At 39.7% G+C, this 18,882-nt stretch overlaps 1 protein-coding gene across 1 annotated transcript in view; it reads right to left on the bottom strand.

Moving 5' to 3' along the window:
* The window catches only part of DMD (dystrophin), a 1,939,482-nt gene that overhangs the window by 1,246,413 nt on the left and 674,187 nt on the right, over window positions 1-18,882 (bottom strand). The window contains exon 21 of the mRNA XM_090265340.1: window positions 14,421-14,601. Coding sequence (XP_090121466.1) covers window positions 14,421-14,601 — 181 coding nt within the window. The remainder of the gene's footprint in view (window positions 1-14,420; window positions 14,602-18,882) is intronic.

Here is an 18,882-nt window from a genome sequence, read left to right as displayed (position 1 = left end):
AAAATCCATCTGGGAACAACCTGTTTAGTGAGGATAGCGGAGAAAAAGGGGACGAAACAGGATTCCTGACTGGGGCGGCTGCCCGAGCTGTGGCGGGAAGCACACAAAGGATTTTTGGCGACCACAGGCTACCCCAGAGAGGAGTCAGGCGGAGAGCGGATCTCTGCCCGCTGGCAGAGACGGGACTCGACCAAGTGGCATTGGCGCTGAAGGACAGGAGACAGCGTGCTGCCGGGCAAGTGAGAACATAATTCTCCTTTATATTTTTCTCTAGTGGATGGTGGAGACGGGAGGAAAGTTTGGGTGTGGTAGGCCGTTCTGGAGGAGCCCAGGCGCAGGGGCGCGCTAATCCACTCCTCAACGCTACCATGGGGTTGCGGGGGCGCACATAGGGAAGTGCTCTCATTCACTGGCCCAGGTGCGCGGGGCCGTGAGTCCAGGCGTCCCTCGGACATTCCCCAACGGACATAAGATCAGTGCCCCAACGGGCACAGGGAGGGCCCACTGAACACGCAGAGGACTGTGCACAGATACCCCTAGACAGCTCCCGTGGGCGCAGGGCCCCAGGCCGGAAAGCAGACCACTAGCGCAGGCTCTGTTTGTGCCCACCCAGACGGGTGAGGGAACGGGGCGGCTGCAGCACGGGAACAGCGGGAGGCGGCGACCCACGGACGCTTGATTCCACTGAGCGCAAGTGTCCCTGGCCCTGCCCTAAGAGGCGAGAGACCAACTCCCGGAGCTCGGCTCAGCGGGACTGAGGGCACGGGGCAGCGTGCGAGCGTGAAAGCACCTCAGCCCGGGGTCAGTGGGAGCTCTCGGGCCGCCTGTGCGGGCAGGGTCACCTTGGCGCAAACGGGGAACCGCCGCGGCCCAGCGAAAGAAGGAGCCAATCCCGGGGAAAGCGCTCGGCAGTCCGCGCGGGCAGGGTCACCTCGGCGCGAACGGGGAACTACCGCGCACCAGCGAAAGAAGGAGCCAATCCCGGGGAAAGCGCTCGGGCCGTCCGCGCGGGCAGGGTCACCTCGGCGCGAACGGGGAACTGCCGCGCCCCAGCGAAAGAAGGAGCCAATCCCGGGGAAAGCGCTCGGGCCGTCCGCGCGGGCAGGGTCACCTCGGCGCGAACGGGGAACTGCCGCGCCCCAGCGAAAGAAGGAGCCAATCCCGGGGAAAGCGCTCGGGCCGTCCGCGCGGGCAGGGTCACCTCGGCGCGAACGGGGAACTGCCGCGCCCCAGCGAAAGAAGGAGCCAATCCCGGGGAAAGCGCTCGGGCCGCCCGCGCGGACAGAGACACCTTGGCACGAACGGGGAACCACCGCGGCCCGGCAGCAGTGGGCTCCAACCGCGGGGCAAACTCTCGGGCCATCAGAGCGCGCAGGGGCTTGCGCGCAAGGGCACCTCAACTGGCTACAGCGGGCAGCAAGGTAGCGCGCCGTGCCGGCAACTGCGGGCGCGCACCATAGCGGCAACCGGGTGCGCACACCAGTCCGGCAAAAGAACAAGAACCTCTGACCTGCCACACTAGACCAGCTGCGGACCCAGAAAAAGAAGGCAACACACCAAGGCTAAAACGGAGTAAAAACATCGTTTTTTTTGTTGTTTTTTTTTTTTTCTCCAAATTTTTTCTCCCAAATTTTTTCTCCCTTGTTCTTTCTTTCTTCTTAATAATTTCTTTTCTTTCCTTCTTTCTTTATTCTTTTCCTGGGGTTTTTTTTGGGGGGGGTTTGGGGGGTATATATATATATATATATATATATATATATATATTTTTTTTTTTTTGGATCAATTTTTTTTCTCTCTCTTTTTTCTTTCTTCTGTATTCTTCCTTTTCTATCTTTCTTTGTTCCTTTCTTGCTAACCTTTTGGGGTTTTTTGGGGGGGGTTGTGGTAAATTTTTTATTTTCTTCTCTTTCTCTCTTTCTTCTTTTCTTTCTTCTATTTTCTTGGGGATTTTTTGGGGGAGTGTTTTTCCTCCACCTCTTCCAATAATAACAAACTTTATCTCTAACGTGTTGCATATAACCTCTCCTTCTCATCCTTTCTCTTTAATAGTGGTTTATTCGTTTGTGTGTCTAGCTTAGCCCCCCTATTACTTTAAATAATACAATATAATTACTATATAAACCCAAATACAATACAATCCCACTTTCTTACTATACTAAGTATTTTTCTATCCTTTTCTTCTATTTTTCTTAACATACAATGTAAATATTACTAACTGGCTTGCACAGTCTCAACTATTATTAATCTATCAACCCCTCTATCAAAAATTATATTTTTCCTCCCCAAAAACAACTCGTATCTATTCTTCTTATAGTATAAAAGCTCAAATCTCTTTACATTTATATTAATACGGGCTAGTTGGCTAACGATAGCAGGATAGAGTGGGGGATACTTTCTGAGGGTGTGGGTCTCCTGCCTGGGCTGTGTGTTTATGTCTTTAACAGCATATCCACAAAAGAACTCAAGACAAAGCAGATAGAGTGACTCTCAACCAAGTAGCCAGAAGGAAGATCCTATCAAAGAACATCTGAAATATAACCGAACAGCATAAACAAACGACATAAAGGGTAACTCAAGACCATCAGGCTCAGGATATCAAAGAGACTGCACCACTGAAACTCCCAGACCTTCGATAAAGAATATTACACCACAAAGGAGGGAAGTCAAAGCAGATTACCCCCCCAATAAATAAATAAATAAATAAATAAATAAATAAATAAATAAATAAATAAATAAAAACAAAAAGAATCCAACATGGTAAGACGCAAAAATAACCCCTCAATGAAAAGAAAAGAGGAATCCTCAGAAAGAGAGATAGACGAAATAGACATAGCCCAAATGTCAGACATGGAATTCAAAACAATGGTGGTAAAGAAGCTCAATATACTCGACATCCTTAAAATCAACTATGACAACCTTCAAGGAAGTTACCAGCAGCTCCAAGAAAATTACAGGGAACTGGCAGAGAACTACACCAGCATAAAAAAAGACATAGAAATCGTTAACAAGAACCAGGAAGAACTTAAGAATACAATCTCTGAACTGAAAAACACAGTAGAATCAGTCAAAAGCAGACTAAACGAAGCAGAAGATCGGATTAGTGAGTTAGAAGATAATGTAGAGAAAAACTCCCAGACAATACAGCAAAATGAAAAACGATTGAAAAAATATGAACAAGATGTAAGGGAATTACAGGATAGCATTAGGAAAAATAATTTAAGGATCATTGGAATACGAGAGGAAGAAGAAAAGGAACATGGAATTGAAAATCTGATAGGAGAAATAGTGACAGAAAATTTTCCGAACCTGATGAGAGGAAAAGCAATGCAAGTCCAAGAAGCACTGAGAGTTCCAATCAAGAGGAACCCCCAAAAACCCACTCCAAGGCACATCATAGTTAAAATGGCAACATTCCAAGACAAAGAGAGAATCCTAAAAGCAGCAAGAGAAAAGCAGCAAATAACATACAAGGGAGCTCCGATAAGGCTATCAACTGATTTCTCAACAGAAACATTACAAGCCAGAAGGGAATGGTCAAAAATATTTCAAGCAATGAAAAACAAAGGCCTACAACCAAGAATACTCTACCCAGCAAGGCTCTCATTCAAAATAGAAGGTGAAATAAGGAGTTTCTCAGACAAAGGAAGACTGAAAGAATACATCTCCACAAAACCAGCATTGCAAGAGATGCTAAAGGGACTGTTCTAGGAAAAAACAAGAGAGGAGAGGAACAGAGGTACAAAGGGAAATGAATAAATACACGTCAATAATAACCTTAAATGTAAATGGATTAAATGCTCCAATTAAAAGACATAGGGTAACGGAATGGATAAGAAAACAGGACCCACATATTTGCTGTCTACAAGAAACACACCTCAAAACAAAAGATTTACACAGACTGAAAGTAAAGGGATATAAAAAAATATTCCAAGCAAACGGACCGGAAAAAAAAGCCGGGGTAGCAGTTCTCATATCAGACAAAATGGATTTCAAAGCAAGGACAATAAAAAGAGACAAAGAAGGACATTTCATAATACTTAAAGGAACAATCCATCAAGAAGATATGACTTTGATAAACATATATGCACCCAACATAGGAGCACCCAAATACATAAAGCAAATACTAGAAGACCACAAAAAGGATATCAACAACAACACACTCATAGTAGGGGACTTCAACACTCCATTATCAACAATAGACAGATCATCAAAGCAAAGAAACACCAAGGATATACAGGCATTGAACAACACACTAAACCACATGGATCTAACTGATATATATAGAACTTTTCACCCCAAAAAAGCAAAATATACATTCTTTTCAAGTGCACATGGGACATTTTCAAAGATAGACCACATGATAGGTCACAAAACAAGCCTCAACAAATTCAAGAAAATTGAAATCATATCAAGCATCTTTTCAGATCACAATGCCTTGAAACTAGAAATCAACCTCAGAGGAAAAAATCAAAGACACCCAAACTCATGGAGATTGAATAACATGCTATTAAATAATGAATGGGTTAACAATGACATCAAAGAAGCAATCAAGAAATTTCTAGAAACTAATGATAATGAGCACACAACAACCCAAAACCTGTGGGACACAGCAAAAGCAGTCCTGAGAGGGAAGTTTATAGCAATACAGGCATATCTGAAAAGGCTAGAAGAATCTCAAATAAAAAACCTAACCACAATGCTACAAGAACTAGAACAACAACAACAAACAAAGACTAGGGCAAGAAGAAGGAATGAAATCATCAAGATCAGAGCAGAACTAAATGACATAGAGACTAAACAAACAATCCAAAAGATCAACGAAACTAGGAGCTGGTTCTTCGAAAAAATCAACAAAATCGACAAGCCTCTAGCCAGTCTAATCAAGAAAAAAAGAGAGAAGACACAAATAAACAAAATCAGAAATGAAAGAGGAGAAATCACGACTGATACCTCAGAAATACAAATGATAGTTAGAAATTACTTCAGACAACTGTATGACAAGAAATTTGACAATCTAGAAGAAATGGACAAATTTCTAGAAACATACAACCTTCCAAAACTGAATCAAGAAGAAGTGGAAAGTCTCAACAGACCAATAACAAAGAAGGAAATTGAAACAGTAATCCAAAATCTCCCGGCACACAAAAGCCCTGGACCGGATGGCTTCACAGGCGAATTCTACAAAACATTCAGGGAAGAACTAACTCCTATCCTCCTCAAACTGTTCCAAAAAATCCAAGAAGAAGGGAAAATCCCAAACTCTTTCTATGAAGCCAGTATTATCCTAATCCCCAAACCAGGTCAAGACACAACAAAGAAAGAAAACTACAGGCCAATATCACTGATGAACATCGATGCTAAAATCCTCAATAAAATATTGGCAAACAGGATCCAGCAACACATCAAAAAGATCATACATCATGATCAAGTGGGCTTCATTCCAGGGATGCAAGGATGGTTTAATATTCGCAAATCAATAAATATAATACATCACCTAAACAGAATGAAAGACAAAAATCACATGATCATATCAATAGATGCAGAAAAAGCATTTGATAAAGTTCAACACCCATTTATGATGAAAACACTCAGCAAAATGGGAATAAAGGGAGCATATCTTAACATAATTAAGGCTATATATGAGAAGCCTGAGGCCAACATCATACTCAATGGACAAAAACTGAAAGCATTCCCCCTGAACTCAGGAACGAGACAAGGTTGTCCACTCTCTCCACTCCTTTTCAACATAGTGTTGGAAGTCCTAGCCACAGCAATCAGACAAGAAAAAGAAATAAAAGGAATCCAAATTGGGAAAGAGGAAGTGAAACTTTCATTATATGCAGATGATATGATAGTATACCTAGAAAATCCTATAAACTCCACTAAAAGACTACTCAATATAATAAGTGAATTTGGCAAAATCGCAGGGTACAAAATAAATATACAGAAATCCAAGGCATTTCTGTACACCAACAATAAAATAGCAGAGACAGAGACAAAAAAGAAAATACCATTTACTATAGCAACAAGAAAAATAAAGTACCTAGGAGTAAACTTAACCAAAGAGATAAAAGACCTGTACTCTGAAAATTACATAACATTGAAGAAAGAAATTAAGGAAGAAACAAATAAATGGAAGCAAATACCATGTTCTTGGATGGGAAGAATCAACATCATCAAAATGGCCATACTACCCAAAGCAATTTACAAATTCAATGCAATCCCTATTAAAATACCAATGACATATTTCACAGACCTAGAACAAATACTCCATAAATTCATATGGAACCAAAAAAGACCCCGAATAGCAAAAGCAATCTTGAGACAGAAGAACACAGCAGGAGGAATCACAACACCAGATATCAAACAATACTACAAAGCCACTGTAATCAAAACAGTATGGTACTGGCATAAGAACAGACATATAGATCAGTGGAACAGAATAGAGATTCCAGAAATAAACCCAGGCCTCTATGGTCAACTAATCTTTGATAAAGGAGGAAGGAACATAAAATGGAGTGAGAAGAGCCTCTTTAACAAATGGTGCTGGGAGAACTGGATAGGGACCTGCAAAAAAATGAAACTAGACCACCAACTTACACCACACACGAGAATAAACTCAAGATGGATCAAAGACTTAAATGTAAGCCGTGACACCATAAAAGTCCTAGAGGAAAACATAGGCAAGAAAATATCAGATATCTCACGTAACAATCTCTTCACGGATACATCTCCTAAAGCAAGAGAAATAAAGGAAAAAATAAATAAATGGGATTACATCAAACTGAAGAGTTTCTGCTCAGCAAAAGAAAACAACAGCAAATTGAAAAGGAAACCAACCATATGGGAAAACATATTTGCCAATGACATCACAGACAGGGGACTGATTTCCAAAATATATAAAGAGCTGATACGACTCAACATCAAGAAAACAAACAACCCAATTAAAAAATGGGCAAGGGACCTGAACAAACACTTCTCCGAAGAGGACATACAGAAGGTCCATAGACACATGAAAAAATGCTCAACATCATTAGCCATCAGGGAGATGCAAATAAAAACCACAATGAGATACCACCTTACACCAGTCAGAATGGCCATCATCAACAAATCAACAAGCAACAAGTGCTGGCGAGGATGTGGAGAAACGGGAACCCTACTGCACTGTTGGTGGGAATGCAGACTGGTGCAGCCACTATGGAGAACAGTATGGAATTACCTCAAAAGATTAAAAATGGAACTGCCTTTTGAACCAGCGACTCCACTACTAGGATTATACCCGAAGAATCTTGAAACACCAATTCAAAAGAACTTATGCACCCCTATGTTCATAGCAGCACTGTTTACAATAGCTAAGTGCTGGAAACAACCTAAGTGCCCATCTGTAGATGAGTGGATCAAAAAACTGTGGTACATTTACACAATGGAATACTATGTAGCAGAAAGAAAGAAGGAACTCCTACCATTTGCAACAACATGGATGGAACTAGAGAGAATTATGCTTAGTGAAATAAGCCAGGCAAAGAAAGAAAAATACCATATGATATCACCTAATACAGGAAACTAAAGAACAACACAAACAAAGGAACTAAATAGAACAAAGAGCAGAATAGCAGTCAATAGGGGGGAGGGGAGAGGGAGAGAAGGGGGATAAGTAAGGGAAGGGTTTAATTAAAGAGCCTGTATGAAAGACTCATGGACATGGACAACGGGGAGGGATATGATTGTGGGAGAGGGGGTGGGTTGGGTGGGGGAGAGAAATTGGGGGAAAAGGGGACAACTGTAATTGAAAAACCAAAATAAAAAAAAAAAAAAAAAATCAAAAAAAAAAAAAAAAAAAAAAAAAGAAAAAGTGTTCTGGCCAAAATGTAGAAAATGGAGTATTCAGTGTCAAGGGTGGATGTGGAGAGACAAATTAGTGATCCAGGCAAGAAAGCACAGTACCTTGGACTAATACAATGGCGATAAATATGAAAAGAAGTTTGTATGTGAGAGATAAAAATGCATAGGCTTGTTGACTGCATGGGAGAGGGAGACGGTGAGGGACAGAGAATATCAAGTATGATTCTGAGGTCCCTGATATTGGAGGGGCCAAAGAGGAAATGGTTGCTGGTTGTGGAGGTGTCCACCACAAGTTTCCCTTTTTGGGATTTGACGCCTTTGTGATGCCCTGAGACATCAAAATGGAAAAGGTAAGGAAGTATGCATATAAATCCAGGACTTAGAGGCTGTGCCTGGGTTGCCAATAAATGTATGACTCTCATTTATAATATACAATTCAAACCAAGGATACCTTTACTTACTTATTTCCTTCTAGATGTAAAAAAAAGTACTCGTTAGCCAACATGATTTATTTTATAGTAGCTGAAGAGTGATTATAAACCATATAGCTTATCTCATTTAAACCAGAAATACTTGCTAATACTAGTGACACTCTCCTAATTCTCTTTCAGATTAAAGAGGAAGACATGCCTGGTGCAGAAGTCAAACACACCCAAGAGCACACTCAATACAAGTCACTCTACCTACCAGTCAATGAAAGGTTTGTGGATGCTGCCCTTTGATCCCAGTGTAGGAGCAGAGCTAGTCCTGCCCATCTAAAGAAATTCACTTTGTTCCTCTTATGTAGCAATCAAGATCAATAATCCAACTGCTAATTTTCTCTTTACAGGTAGTAGGACAACCATACACATAGTCCAATTTAATAACCTACTGGCTTAAAATATCACAAGAATCCTATTGGCATCATTTGGTTCAGCGCAGGTCCATGAAAAAAAAGGCCTTAAGACTCAACATTTAGCCATACCTTGCTTATAAATATATGACATTCATCTCAAAATACGGTGATTTTTACTATTCTATTGCTAAAGCACAACCTAAAAATATAGATGCCTTTCTAATGATTTATGATTAGAGAAAGGCATCCTATAGAATTGCATTTAATACTTTAATAAACGACTTCAATTTTGAAAGCATTCTTTGAAATAGCGGGAAAGTAGATTTTAAGGGCTACTTATGTGCATTACTGTTTATCTTGAAAGGTTAAAAAAATCCCATGAATCTTCAGTACTTCACTACAGCTATAAGAAGGACAGCAATGACAAAATATGATCAAAGTGACATCTAAAATTGTAGTAGAGAAATGAGAAAAAAAATTTTCTGCCCTGGCTGGTCTGGCTCAGTTGATTGAGTCTGTGAACCCAAGGGTCACCGGTTCGATTCCCAGTAAGGGTACATGCCTGCGTTGCGGGCCAGGTCCCCAGTTGGGGGCACATGAGAGGCAACCACACATTGATGTTTCTCTCCCTCTCCTTCTCCTTCCCTTCCCCTCTCTCTAAAAATAAATAAATAATATCTTTAAAAATTTTTTCTGTGTCTTTTGTTTAAAAATTTCCTCTGTTTTATCCAATTGACTTAAAAGGAAAAGAGGCTTCAGAGAAGAGAAGAACAGATAGCAGAGCAAAAAAGAGAGTAGAACAAGGCAATATTTGTTAAATAGCTATGTGGAGAATTACGTACTACATTTTCTGATATACAGGAGTCTGTATCAAGGGGTAAAAACCTTTAACTGAAAAGCAGTTGTGTCCTGGCTGGTGTGGCTCAGTGGACTGAGCACCAACCTGCAAACCGAAAGGTCACCGGTTAAATTCCCAGTCAGGGCACATGCCTGAGTTGTGGGTCAGGTTCCCAGTTGGGGGTGCGCGAGAGGCAACCACACATTGATGTTTCTCTCCTTCTCTTTCTCCTTCCCTTCCCCTCCTTCTAAAAATAAATAAAATCTTCAAAAACATAAATAAAAATAAATAAAATCTCTTTAAAAAATGAAAAGCTATTGCACTATAGTATATATTACCATATACAGGGATGGGCAAAAGTAGGCTTACAATTGTGAGTACATGTACCACAGAATTGATTTTTGCATTATTATTTATTAATTATTGTATTATTTTTCATACAAACAACTATAAACCTACTTTTCCCCACCCCTATACATGTACAGTGGAACCTTGGTTCTTGAACTTCATTTATTCCAGAAAATTGTTCAAGAAGCGATTTGTTTGAAAACCAAATCTCTCTTGTTTGTCACCTGACTCATAGCTGATCACACAGGTGTCAGCATGAAATGGTGTTGAGTAGAGAATTGAGACCATAAGTTCTGTCAGACAACCAAGACATTTCTTCTGCAAACAACTTGGTCAAGAACTGAATTGTTCAAGAACCAAGATGTTCGAGAACCGAAGTTTGTACTTGTGATGTTGGAATAATAAAACATATTTTCAAAGAGTTGCTCTCTAAGGACTAAGAAAGATAATTTATTAAAATGTTCTTTGTAGGAGAAAAATAACTATGAATAAATGATAGATTTTATATTTTAATATTTTCTTGTATTATCTTTGCCAGGTACCAACCACCAATTCCTAAGACCAGTTTTCACCATTCAAAGTACACTTTAAAAGTCAAAGTTTTGTTTCATTGTGAGAAGAGTAGTAAAGAAAAAGAGTGAAGAGGAAATTAAGTAACATATAACACAGAACATAAATTAAATATACATATATAAATTGTATCATTTATAATTCATAAATAATACACATTTAATTATTATTAATTTATCAAGACAATTTTTCTAAGTGCGAGTAAAATTGTTAGTGATATATTGGTAAATAAAGTAGAAGGGAGGACATTTTTTATTTAGAGATAAATAGAGTAAAACATTTGGTAGTTTTCTAAATAATCATCATATGTATGGAAGATAAAAAGAGAGAAAACATATGGGCAGATTGATGGCTGTATGAATAAAGAGTATATATTACTATATATTTATATTGCTGTATCATAGTCGAATCTCAAGTTATCAAACATCGATATTCTGAACATCTTTAAAATAAATAAAAAATGTCCAACCTTAATTAATAGATACATGTAAATTAACACAATTTTCCAGTGAATAAGCTCTTTTTCCCACCAGTTACAGTATCACCATTAAAACATACTTAAATTTAAGGGAGGTTTATGGATTTTATGGTAAGAAAAATTCATTATTGCTAAATAGGTCAATGTTTAAAAATTTAGGACATTCACAATCTTTTCCCCAATTGATTTTATAGAAGCCCCGCAAGAAGAATATTGAAATCCAGTAGAGGGAGCTGACATTATTGTCAAGTTGTATATCTGCTATCCTTTCAGGAAAATAAACCCTCAGCAAAAAGAAGTTTGAAATAAAAGAAAGAAAATGTATTTATCCTTTCCTTTATTCAGTTCATTCCATGACCTCGCCAAAAAAAAAAAAAAAAAATCTAGGAAAATGAGGAAAGCTTCATGTGTATCATTATACTGATTCTAGAAATGTTATTATGTGGTAAATTCTTTGTATATTTACAAAGCAAGGCAATTTAAAAGTGTTTTCCAACTAATTAAAGTTTTGGTAGAAAACAAACATGTTCTTGTACTTCTCATAATAAATTTGAGGGAGACATTTAAAAAGTATTTATTGCAATGCCTTAAAAGCCAATTTTACTCTAGAATCCTTTATCTGTGCATATATACATGTGTATGTATGTGCATGGAAACCAAAACCTCATTTACTAGTGCTTAAATGTATTTATAAACCTGTCTGTCAAAGAGATTTTGGGCTTAAAAAGTAAGCTGCTGCCCTGGCTGCTGTGGCTCAGTGGATTGAGTGTCGGCCTGCAATCCAAGTGTTGCTGGTTTGATTCCCAGTCAGGGCACATGACTAGGTTGCACGTCAGGTCCCCAGTTGGGGGCATGAGTGAGAGGCAACCACACAGTGATGTTTCTCTCCCTCTCTTTCTCCTTTCCCCTCTCTCTAAAAACAGATAAAATAAAAAAATAAAATAAAGTAACCTTGTTAAAAAATAAAAATAAATAAATAAAAGAAAAACCTTTAAAAAAAAGTAAGCTGCTGAGTAGGGATATTTTGGATCTGGTACTATGTATTAATATCACAAGAGGAAACTGGTGAGAGAAAAGAGACATCCTGCAAAATTTGCTAGTCAAATGGTAGGCGTTTGCACGGTTGTTCCATTCTTATAGTTTATCATTAAACAAGAAAAGGAGGATATTGTATAGTTAAGGCATATCAACAGTAAAATGTGGCCCAAAGAACAATTTGTCCCATGCTGGATTTCAGCTGCCACATGTATGCTACGGCTATAATCATCTTCATATCAACTGACAGAAGTATAATAAGATGCCCAGTTAAATATCTTGTACATAAAGCAATCTGGGTTTAATGACAACTCACTAATAGGGCTTCATATACACTTTATTTCCTTCAATGTAAAAAAAAAAAAAAAAAGAAAAAAAGATTGTAAAAGCTGCAACCCAGCGAGAAGTTAGGCCTATATAAAACAAATGTTTTATTTGTTCCTCATAGTCATGAAATTACTATGGGGGAAAAGGAAAGAAATGGAAATATAAAATATATTTTCCGGGGACTTCCGGCCAAGATGGAGGCTTAGACGGACGCGCTAGGTCTCCCTCTACAACTAGAGAGGAATACAACTACTTCAAAACAAAGGATAACTAGAAATTCCAGAAAATAAAACTACACGGAAGTCCAACATATGAAGTTATAAACCAGCGGCGCCCTTTGGGCAGGTAAGAGCAAAAGAGGGCGGCGCTGTTTGCAGTCGCACCTGGGACAGCGGCGGGGAGAACAATCCCGGCTGCAGTCGAACCCCCGGCAGCTCGCGACCCCAACGCTGGGGAAAGCAGCCACCACATCGCCTTGAACAGTGAGGCCCAGGGGGGCGGGAGGACAGATCCCGGTCTCCTAGCGGAATAACTGTGTGAATCCATCTTGGACCCCCGCTCCCAAAGAAAGCGCCACAGGGCTGCGAAATAGGTCGCGGACAGGCGCCGGTCGCTGGCTTGTGACGACAAAGCACCACGGCACAGTAAGAAAGGCTGCCGAACGGCGCCGGTCGCTGGGTCATTACGAGTACACAGGCACTGCCCCCTACAGCCGGCCCAAGAAAACAAAACGCATCTGTCAAAATGAGGCAGACAACTATAGAAATCCCGGTGGCACAGCTCACCAGGCAACAGATGGAGAACCTGACAGATGAACAGATAAGAAACCTGTCAGATGCTCAGTTCTGGGCCATTGTTATCAGGTGGCTTACAGAATTAACAAAAGATCTGGAAAACGACGAGAAAGAAGCGAAAAACACTCATAACGAAAGGAACAAAACCACATACGAGACAGATGGTGAGGAAAAAAAATCCAGAGTTCATTTCAACAAACTGGAATATGGAGAAGGAACAAGCAGTCAACCAGTGCAGGGAGAGGAAATGGGAAGCAACGATGAGAGGATCAGAAACCTCTGGGACAGCTATAAAAGGCCCAACATAAGAATCATTGGTTTGCCAGAGAGCGAGGAAGATGAACTAGAACTTGAAAAATTGAGTGAAAATATAATAAAGGAGAACTTCCAAGACTTGGGGAAGGAAATAGACTTACAGGTCCAGGAAGCACAGAGAGTTCCAAAAAAACTGGACCCAGGGAGAACCACTCCAAGACACATTATAATCAAAATGTCAAAAATTAAAGATAAAGAGAGAATCTTAAAAGCAGCAAGAGAGAAGAAAAGAATTATGTACAAAGGGGTCCCAATTAGACTATCAGCTGACTTCTCAAGGGAGACCCTGCAGGCAAGAAGGGACTGGCAAGAAATATTCAAAGTAATGAAAATCCAAAACCTACAACCACGAATACTCTATCCAGCGAAATTGTCATTCAGAATAGAAGGACAGAGAAAGTGTTTCCAGGACAAAATAAAACTGAAAGAGTTCATTAGATCCAAACCACTGTTATATGAGATGTTAAAGGGACTGGTTTAGAAAAAGGAGGATCAAGACAATGAAATCTAAAATGAAAACTGCATCACAAGAAACAACAGAAGCTAGGGAATTGAAACAAAGGCAAACTAAACAGGCAACGAGAGTGGAAAAAGAACTATAGGTACGGGGAACATATTGGGGGGAGGTCAACAGGGAGGGGGAATGGGGAGAGGGAGGGAGATGATATAGGAATTAAGGATCATGGTAGGAGGGAATGGAATAGACAGAGAGAGGTTGAGAAGAACTGTATGCACAACTAATGGACATGATCTAAAAGGGGGGGACAACTGGAGGGAGGGGGGCCACCGGGTGGAGGGGAGCAGAGGGAAGGGAAACTGGCACAAATGTAATATTATAATCAATAAAACACATTAAAAAAATAAAATAAAATATATTTTCCAACAATAGTACTATAGGCTGTAGGGATGGTGGTTCGTTTGATAGAAATTATTCTTTCTTGTTAGTTCAAATTATTCTTTCATGTTAGTTCGTTTCTTTTCTTGATAAATAACCTATTTGTAAAATGTCAAGTTAGGCATTTTAAGTATCTTACTTACTTGTCTGTAGCTCTTTTTCTCTGGCTTGCACATCAGCAAAGACTTGGTTAAAGTGATTTGTAAAGGCCACAAAGTCTGCATCCAGGAACATTGGCCCTTGTCCTTTCTCTTTCAGGGCTATGCTTTGAATTTTTAATCGCTCGATTTGAGGCTGAAGAGCTGACAGGCGGTTGACTTCATCCTGTACCATAATTTAGAGTATTAAAATAAGTAGCATTTTTCCTTTGCAAACATCACATTTTGCAAAGGAAGGCGTTAAAAGGCCCTGATGCCAGCTTAGCTTAATACCCTTATCAAAAAATTGATAAGAAACATCCATGATTGCTTAGGCAAGCCTCTAAAACAGGTCATCAATTTAACAATACCTTGGGTCTTCGTTCAATAGATATCATCATATACAACTACCTTTAAATTTCAAAATGACACCATTTATAGCATTAATGGGCATGAATGTGTACAGGTGAAAAGCACTATGAATGACCTTATAGTCTCTCCATAAATCAAATATGGATGTTCCTCTGCACCCCTCTTATCTCAAAATTGTGTGTCTTTGCTTCAAATTCCATTCATCTCATGAACAATATTTACTTTTGCTTTAAGTTCATTTGTGTGGAATATAAGTTAAAAAGATCAACATATACTTACATACCTATACATTATATTAAATTACAAATATGTATATGTATACATATTGCATCAATCATATATGTAATCAATGCATTATTAATGTATATACACACATCTTCATGTTTATAATTATCTATCTTTTGTATGGTCTCATTCTTCTCCTGAGTAAACAGACAATTGCTGTTGTTTCATTTAGGATGACTGTTCGCTTTTCTCTTATCCTGGCATGATTATTAATACCAGGCCTTTAATTTACAAGAATACCCTGGTTGCCCTGGCTGGGTGGCTCAGTTGGTTGGAGCATCATCCTGTACACCAAAAGGTTGAGGCTTCAATCCCTGATCAGGGCACATACCTAGGTTTTAGGTTGGATCCCCAATAGGGACATATAAGAGAGGTACCCAACCGATGTTTTTCACATCCATGTATGTCTCTCTCCCTCCCCCCCCCTCTCTCATTCTCTCTTTCCCTTTCTTTTTATCTCTCTTTCTCTCTCTCTCCCTTTCCCTCCCTTCCTCCTTCTCTCCCTTTCTCCCTAAAGTCAATAAACATATCCTCAGGTGAGGATTAAAACAGAAAAAGAAGAAGAGTGCCGTGCCCTGGTTTGAATGATAACATCACATGGACGTTCTGCTGTGCTGTCCCACACAGCAGTCACTAGTCACATGTGCTCAGGCAAGGTGAGATGCACTGCCATTTGTAAAACACAATTTTGAAGACTCAGAATGAAAATACACAAATACACATTCTCATAAACAGTTTTAAATATTATTAAATCTTGAAATGATATTTTTGATATGCCAGCCTAAATAAAATGCACTCTTGAAATTCATTTAGCAGTTTTTTTCTTTTTTTAATATAATTTCTAGAGAATTTAAAATTACATACATGACTCAAATGTATGGCTTGCATTATATTTCTTTTGAGCAGTGCTATTCTTAGAATAAATGTTTTCATACTCTTTTTGTTTCCAGGGGAGTACTAATGCATACATAGCCAATACATATATAAATTGAACTCAAACAAATTTCAAAATGGTGTTTTTAATAGTATTCTTACCGTGGTTGCTTACTTATAATTTATTCCTATGATACCTTTAGAAAAAAGCACTTTAGGATTTTTTTATCATTTCAAATTTAAAAAACAGGATAATTAAAAATTAAAAACTGGATCAGAAACCAATCAGGAGGAGGGGAAAACTAAAAGTATTACAGTAATTATGAACTAAACGTAACCCTGAGCTTCCTGAAAATCAAAGTGAAAAGTTAAAAAAAAAAAAGTTGTTATTTTTGGATGCATGAGTAGTGTTTTGGAGAGAGTAAGTTTTGTGTTAGGTATGAATGAAATAAATTATCAAATAGACACTTTCATAGTAGCAAGACTACTTAATAGGCAATGCCATTGGTTAGAAGTTTTAGAAGATATATAGATAACTTTCATATGCTTATAACATATGAGTTGACTCATGTAGGATGATCTCTGACAATGAAATTCTTGAAGATGAGAGACAATTAGATAAATGGGGAGGTGACACATCTCTCTCTTTTAAATACAACGCCTCTCAATTAAGTCCTAGAAGGGAGGTGCATATCTCTGGAGGAAGACTAAGACAGGAGGTGAACTAAAGGGTAACACTCTATGTTTGGAGTATAGAAATTATAGGCGTGCTCTTTGTACACCAGGCTTGCCCAGGCTTGCGAATGGCAGCATTAACACCTGTTGTGAATCATTTAAGAAACTGATTTACATTTGGCCAGATGAGGGGCTATCCTTCTTCCTTTTTAGGGGGCGGTAGAAGGAGCCCACAGTACAGTAAAGCGTGCTCTGCAAAACAAAGGGAGCTTTGAAACAAATTAAACATTTTGGTAAGTGTGCAGTTAAGACCTTAAAGTTCTGAGAGTAAACCATAAGAGAGATCTTTCTGACCTGAAGTAGTTAACATTGGAAAGATGTGAACAATTACTCATTTTTTCCATAAAAGGGCCTTCGTGTGGTTGGTCCTCCAGAGTAAGGAGTCTTCCCTGAGTCGGTTTATCCTTTCAAATTCTATGTTTATCTCAGGAAAAAAAAAACTTCTGCATCTTTCTCAGGAAAAGATCCATGGGAGTCTTCCCACCCCTGAAGGGGCTCTCTAACCCCTAACATATAAAGAACCAGTTCTGGCGAGTTATTAGATTTGGAGCTAAATTTGCACTCTAATCTTGAAATAAAATCTCCAAATAACAGAATGCACTGACAAACAGGATGGAATAATTTATTTACTTATCATTAATCACAGCCAAATAGTATAATTTTAACTGTTGTGTGCATGCCATTGAGCTTACCTTGCTAAATATCTTACCTAAGGCGATTCATCAAATTAATAGAAATCAATGGGGCATAGAAAAAGCGTAGGGGCAATGGAGAGGGATGGAACTGTGTCATTAGACATTGAAACTGTGTGGCTGAATTTAGAAAACAAGAAACGATTTCACTTAGGAGCACTTCTCTAACCTCCAGAGAATATGTAGAATACACAACTCTCCAGTGATCTCCATTTGCTCCTCAGATGAAGATCAAGGTCCTGACCTGCCCCGAGCCCTTGCTGTCTCCTATATTCCTGTGCTTTTGCCTCCATCCGTCATCTTACACCCTGCCCCTCCATGTCCAGCACTCATATTGACCTTCTTTCACTTCTTGGTCCTTATGGCTTCCACCGGCTATTTCCCTTCTCTGCCTGAAGCCTCCTGCCCAGCTGTTCCTACTTACTTTCAACTCATCATAAAAGCCTTAACTTAAATGGACTGGCCTCAAGGAAGCTGCCCTTGGTGGCTCTGTGTAGGTCAGGTTTTCCCTGTTAGACATTCTCTCAGAGCTCCGTACCTTTGTTTCAGGCATTTCTCCCAGTGGTAACTTTAGATCTATTTAGTTAACCACTTAGGGTAACATCTCTTTTCCCTGATCTCACTAAACACTATGGGGAGCAGGGTCAATGGATGCTCATTCCAATTTCCCTAAAACTTCAGCAACCACTGCCCTAGTGGGTCCTGAAGGCAGAACTATGACCCCAGCAGGACTGGAAGGCAGGGTGTCAAACTGAAGAGGATTATTCTCCAGCCTTCAGATCCAATGGAATGTGCCTTGCTAGGTTTTGGACTTGCTTCAAACCCATAAACCCTTCCTTCTCCCCTATTGTCCCTCATTTTGGAATGGGGATGTCTATCCACTGCCCGTCCCACCATAGTATTATGGAAGCACACAACACGTCTGGTTTCATAGGCTCACAGGAAAGGAATTCTGTCTTGGGATGAGTCATACCTTGAGTCTCACCCATATCTGATTTAAATGACATTTAGATGAGACTCTGGACTTCAGACTTCAGAGTTGATGATGGAATAAGTTGTGGCTTTTGGACCTTTGGGGCTCCTAGCACATGAGAGGGGCATAAATGGGGGGCAGGGTCAGACTATCAAGGAGTGAATTATGCCCCTCCCCTAATTTAAAAGTTGAAGCTCTAACCCACGATGTGACTCTATTTGGTAATATTGCTTTTAGAAGGACACTTAAACGAGGTCATAAGAGTGGTGGCCTTATCTGATAGGATTAGTGGCCTTAAGCCCTTACTGGTGGGGCTCAGTTGGTTGGGTGTCATCTTGCAAGGAAAGCAAAAGGTCGCCAGCTCAATTCCCATTCAGAGCACATGCCAGGGATGCGGGTTTGGGTCCCTGGTTGGGGCACAAAAGAGGCAACCAATCGATGTTTCTCTCCCTCTTTTTCTCCCTCCCTTCCCTGCTCTCTAAAAATAAATCACTAATCTTAAAAAAAACACAAAAGAAGAAACAGATTTCTCTCCCTC

The sequence above is a fragment of the Furipterus horrens genome, unplaced genomic scaffold (genome assembly GCF_987537825.1).
Source record: "Furipterus horrens unplaced genomic scaffold, mFurHor1.1.pri manual_scaffold_17, whole genome shotgun sequence".
Classification (NCBI taxonomy): domain Eukaryota; kingdom Metazoa; phylum Chordata; class Mammalia; order Chiroptera; family Furipteridae; genus Furipterus; species Furipterus horrens.
The sequence above is the reverse complement of the archived record's forward strand: the minus strand, read 5'-3'. Positions and strand labels throughout refer to the sequence as shown.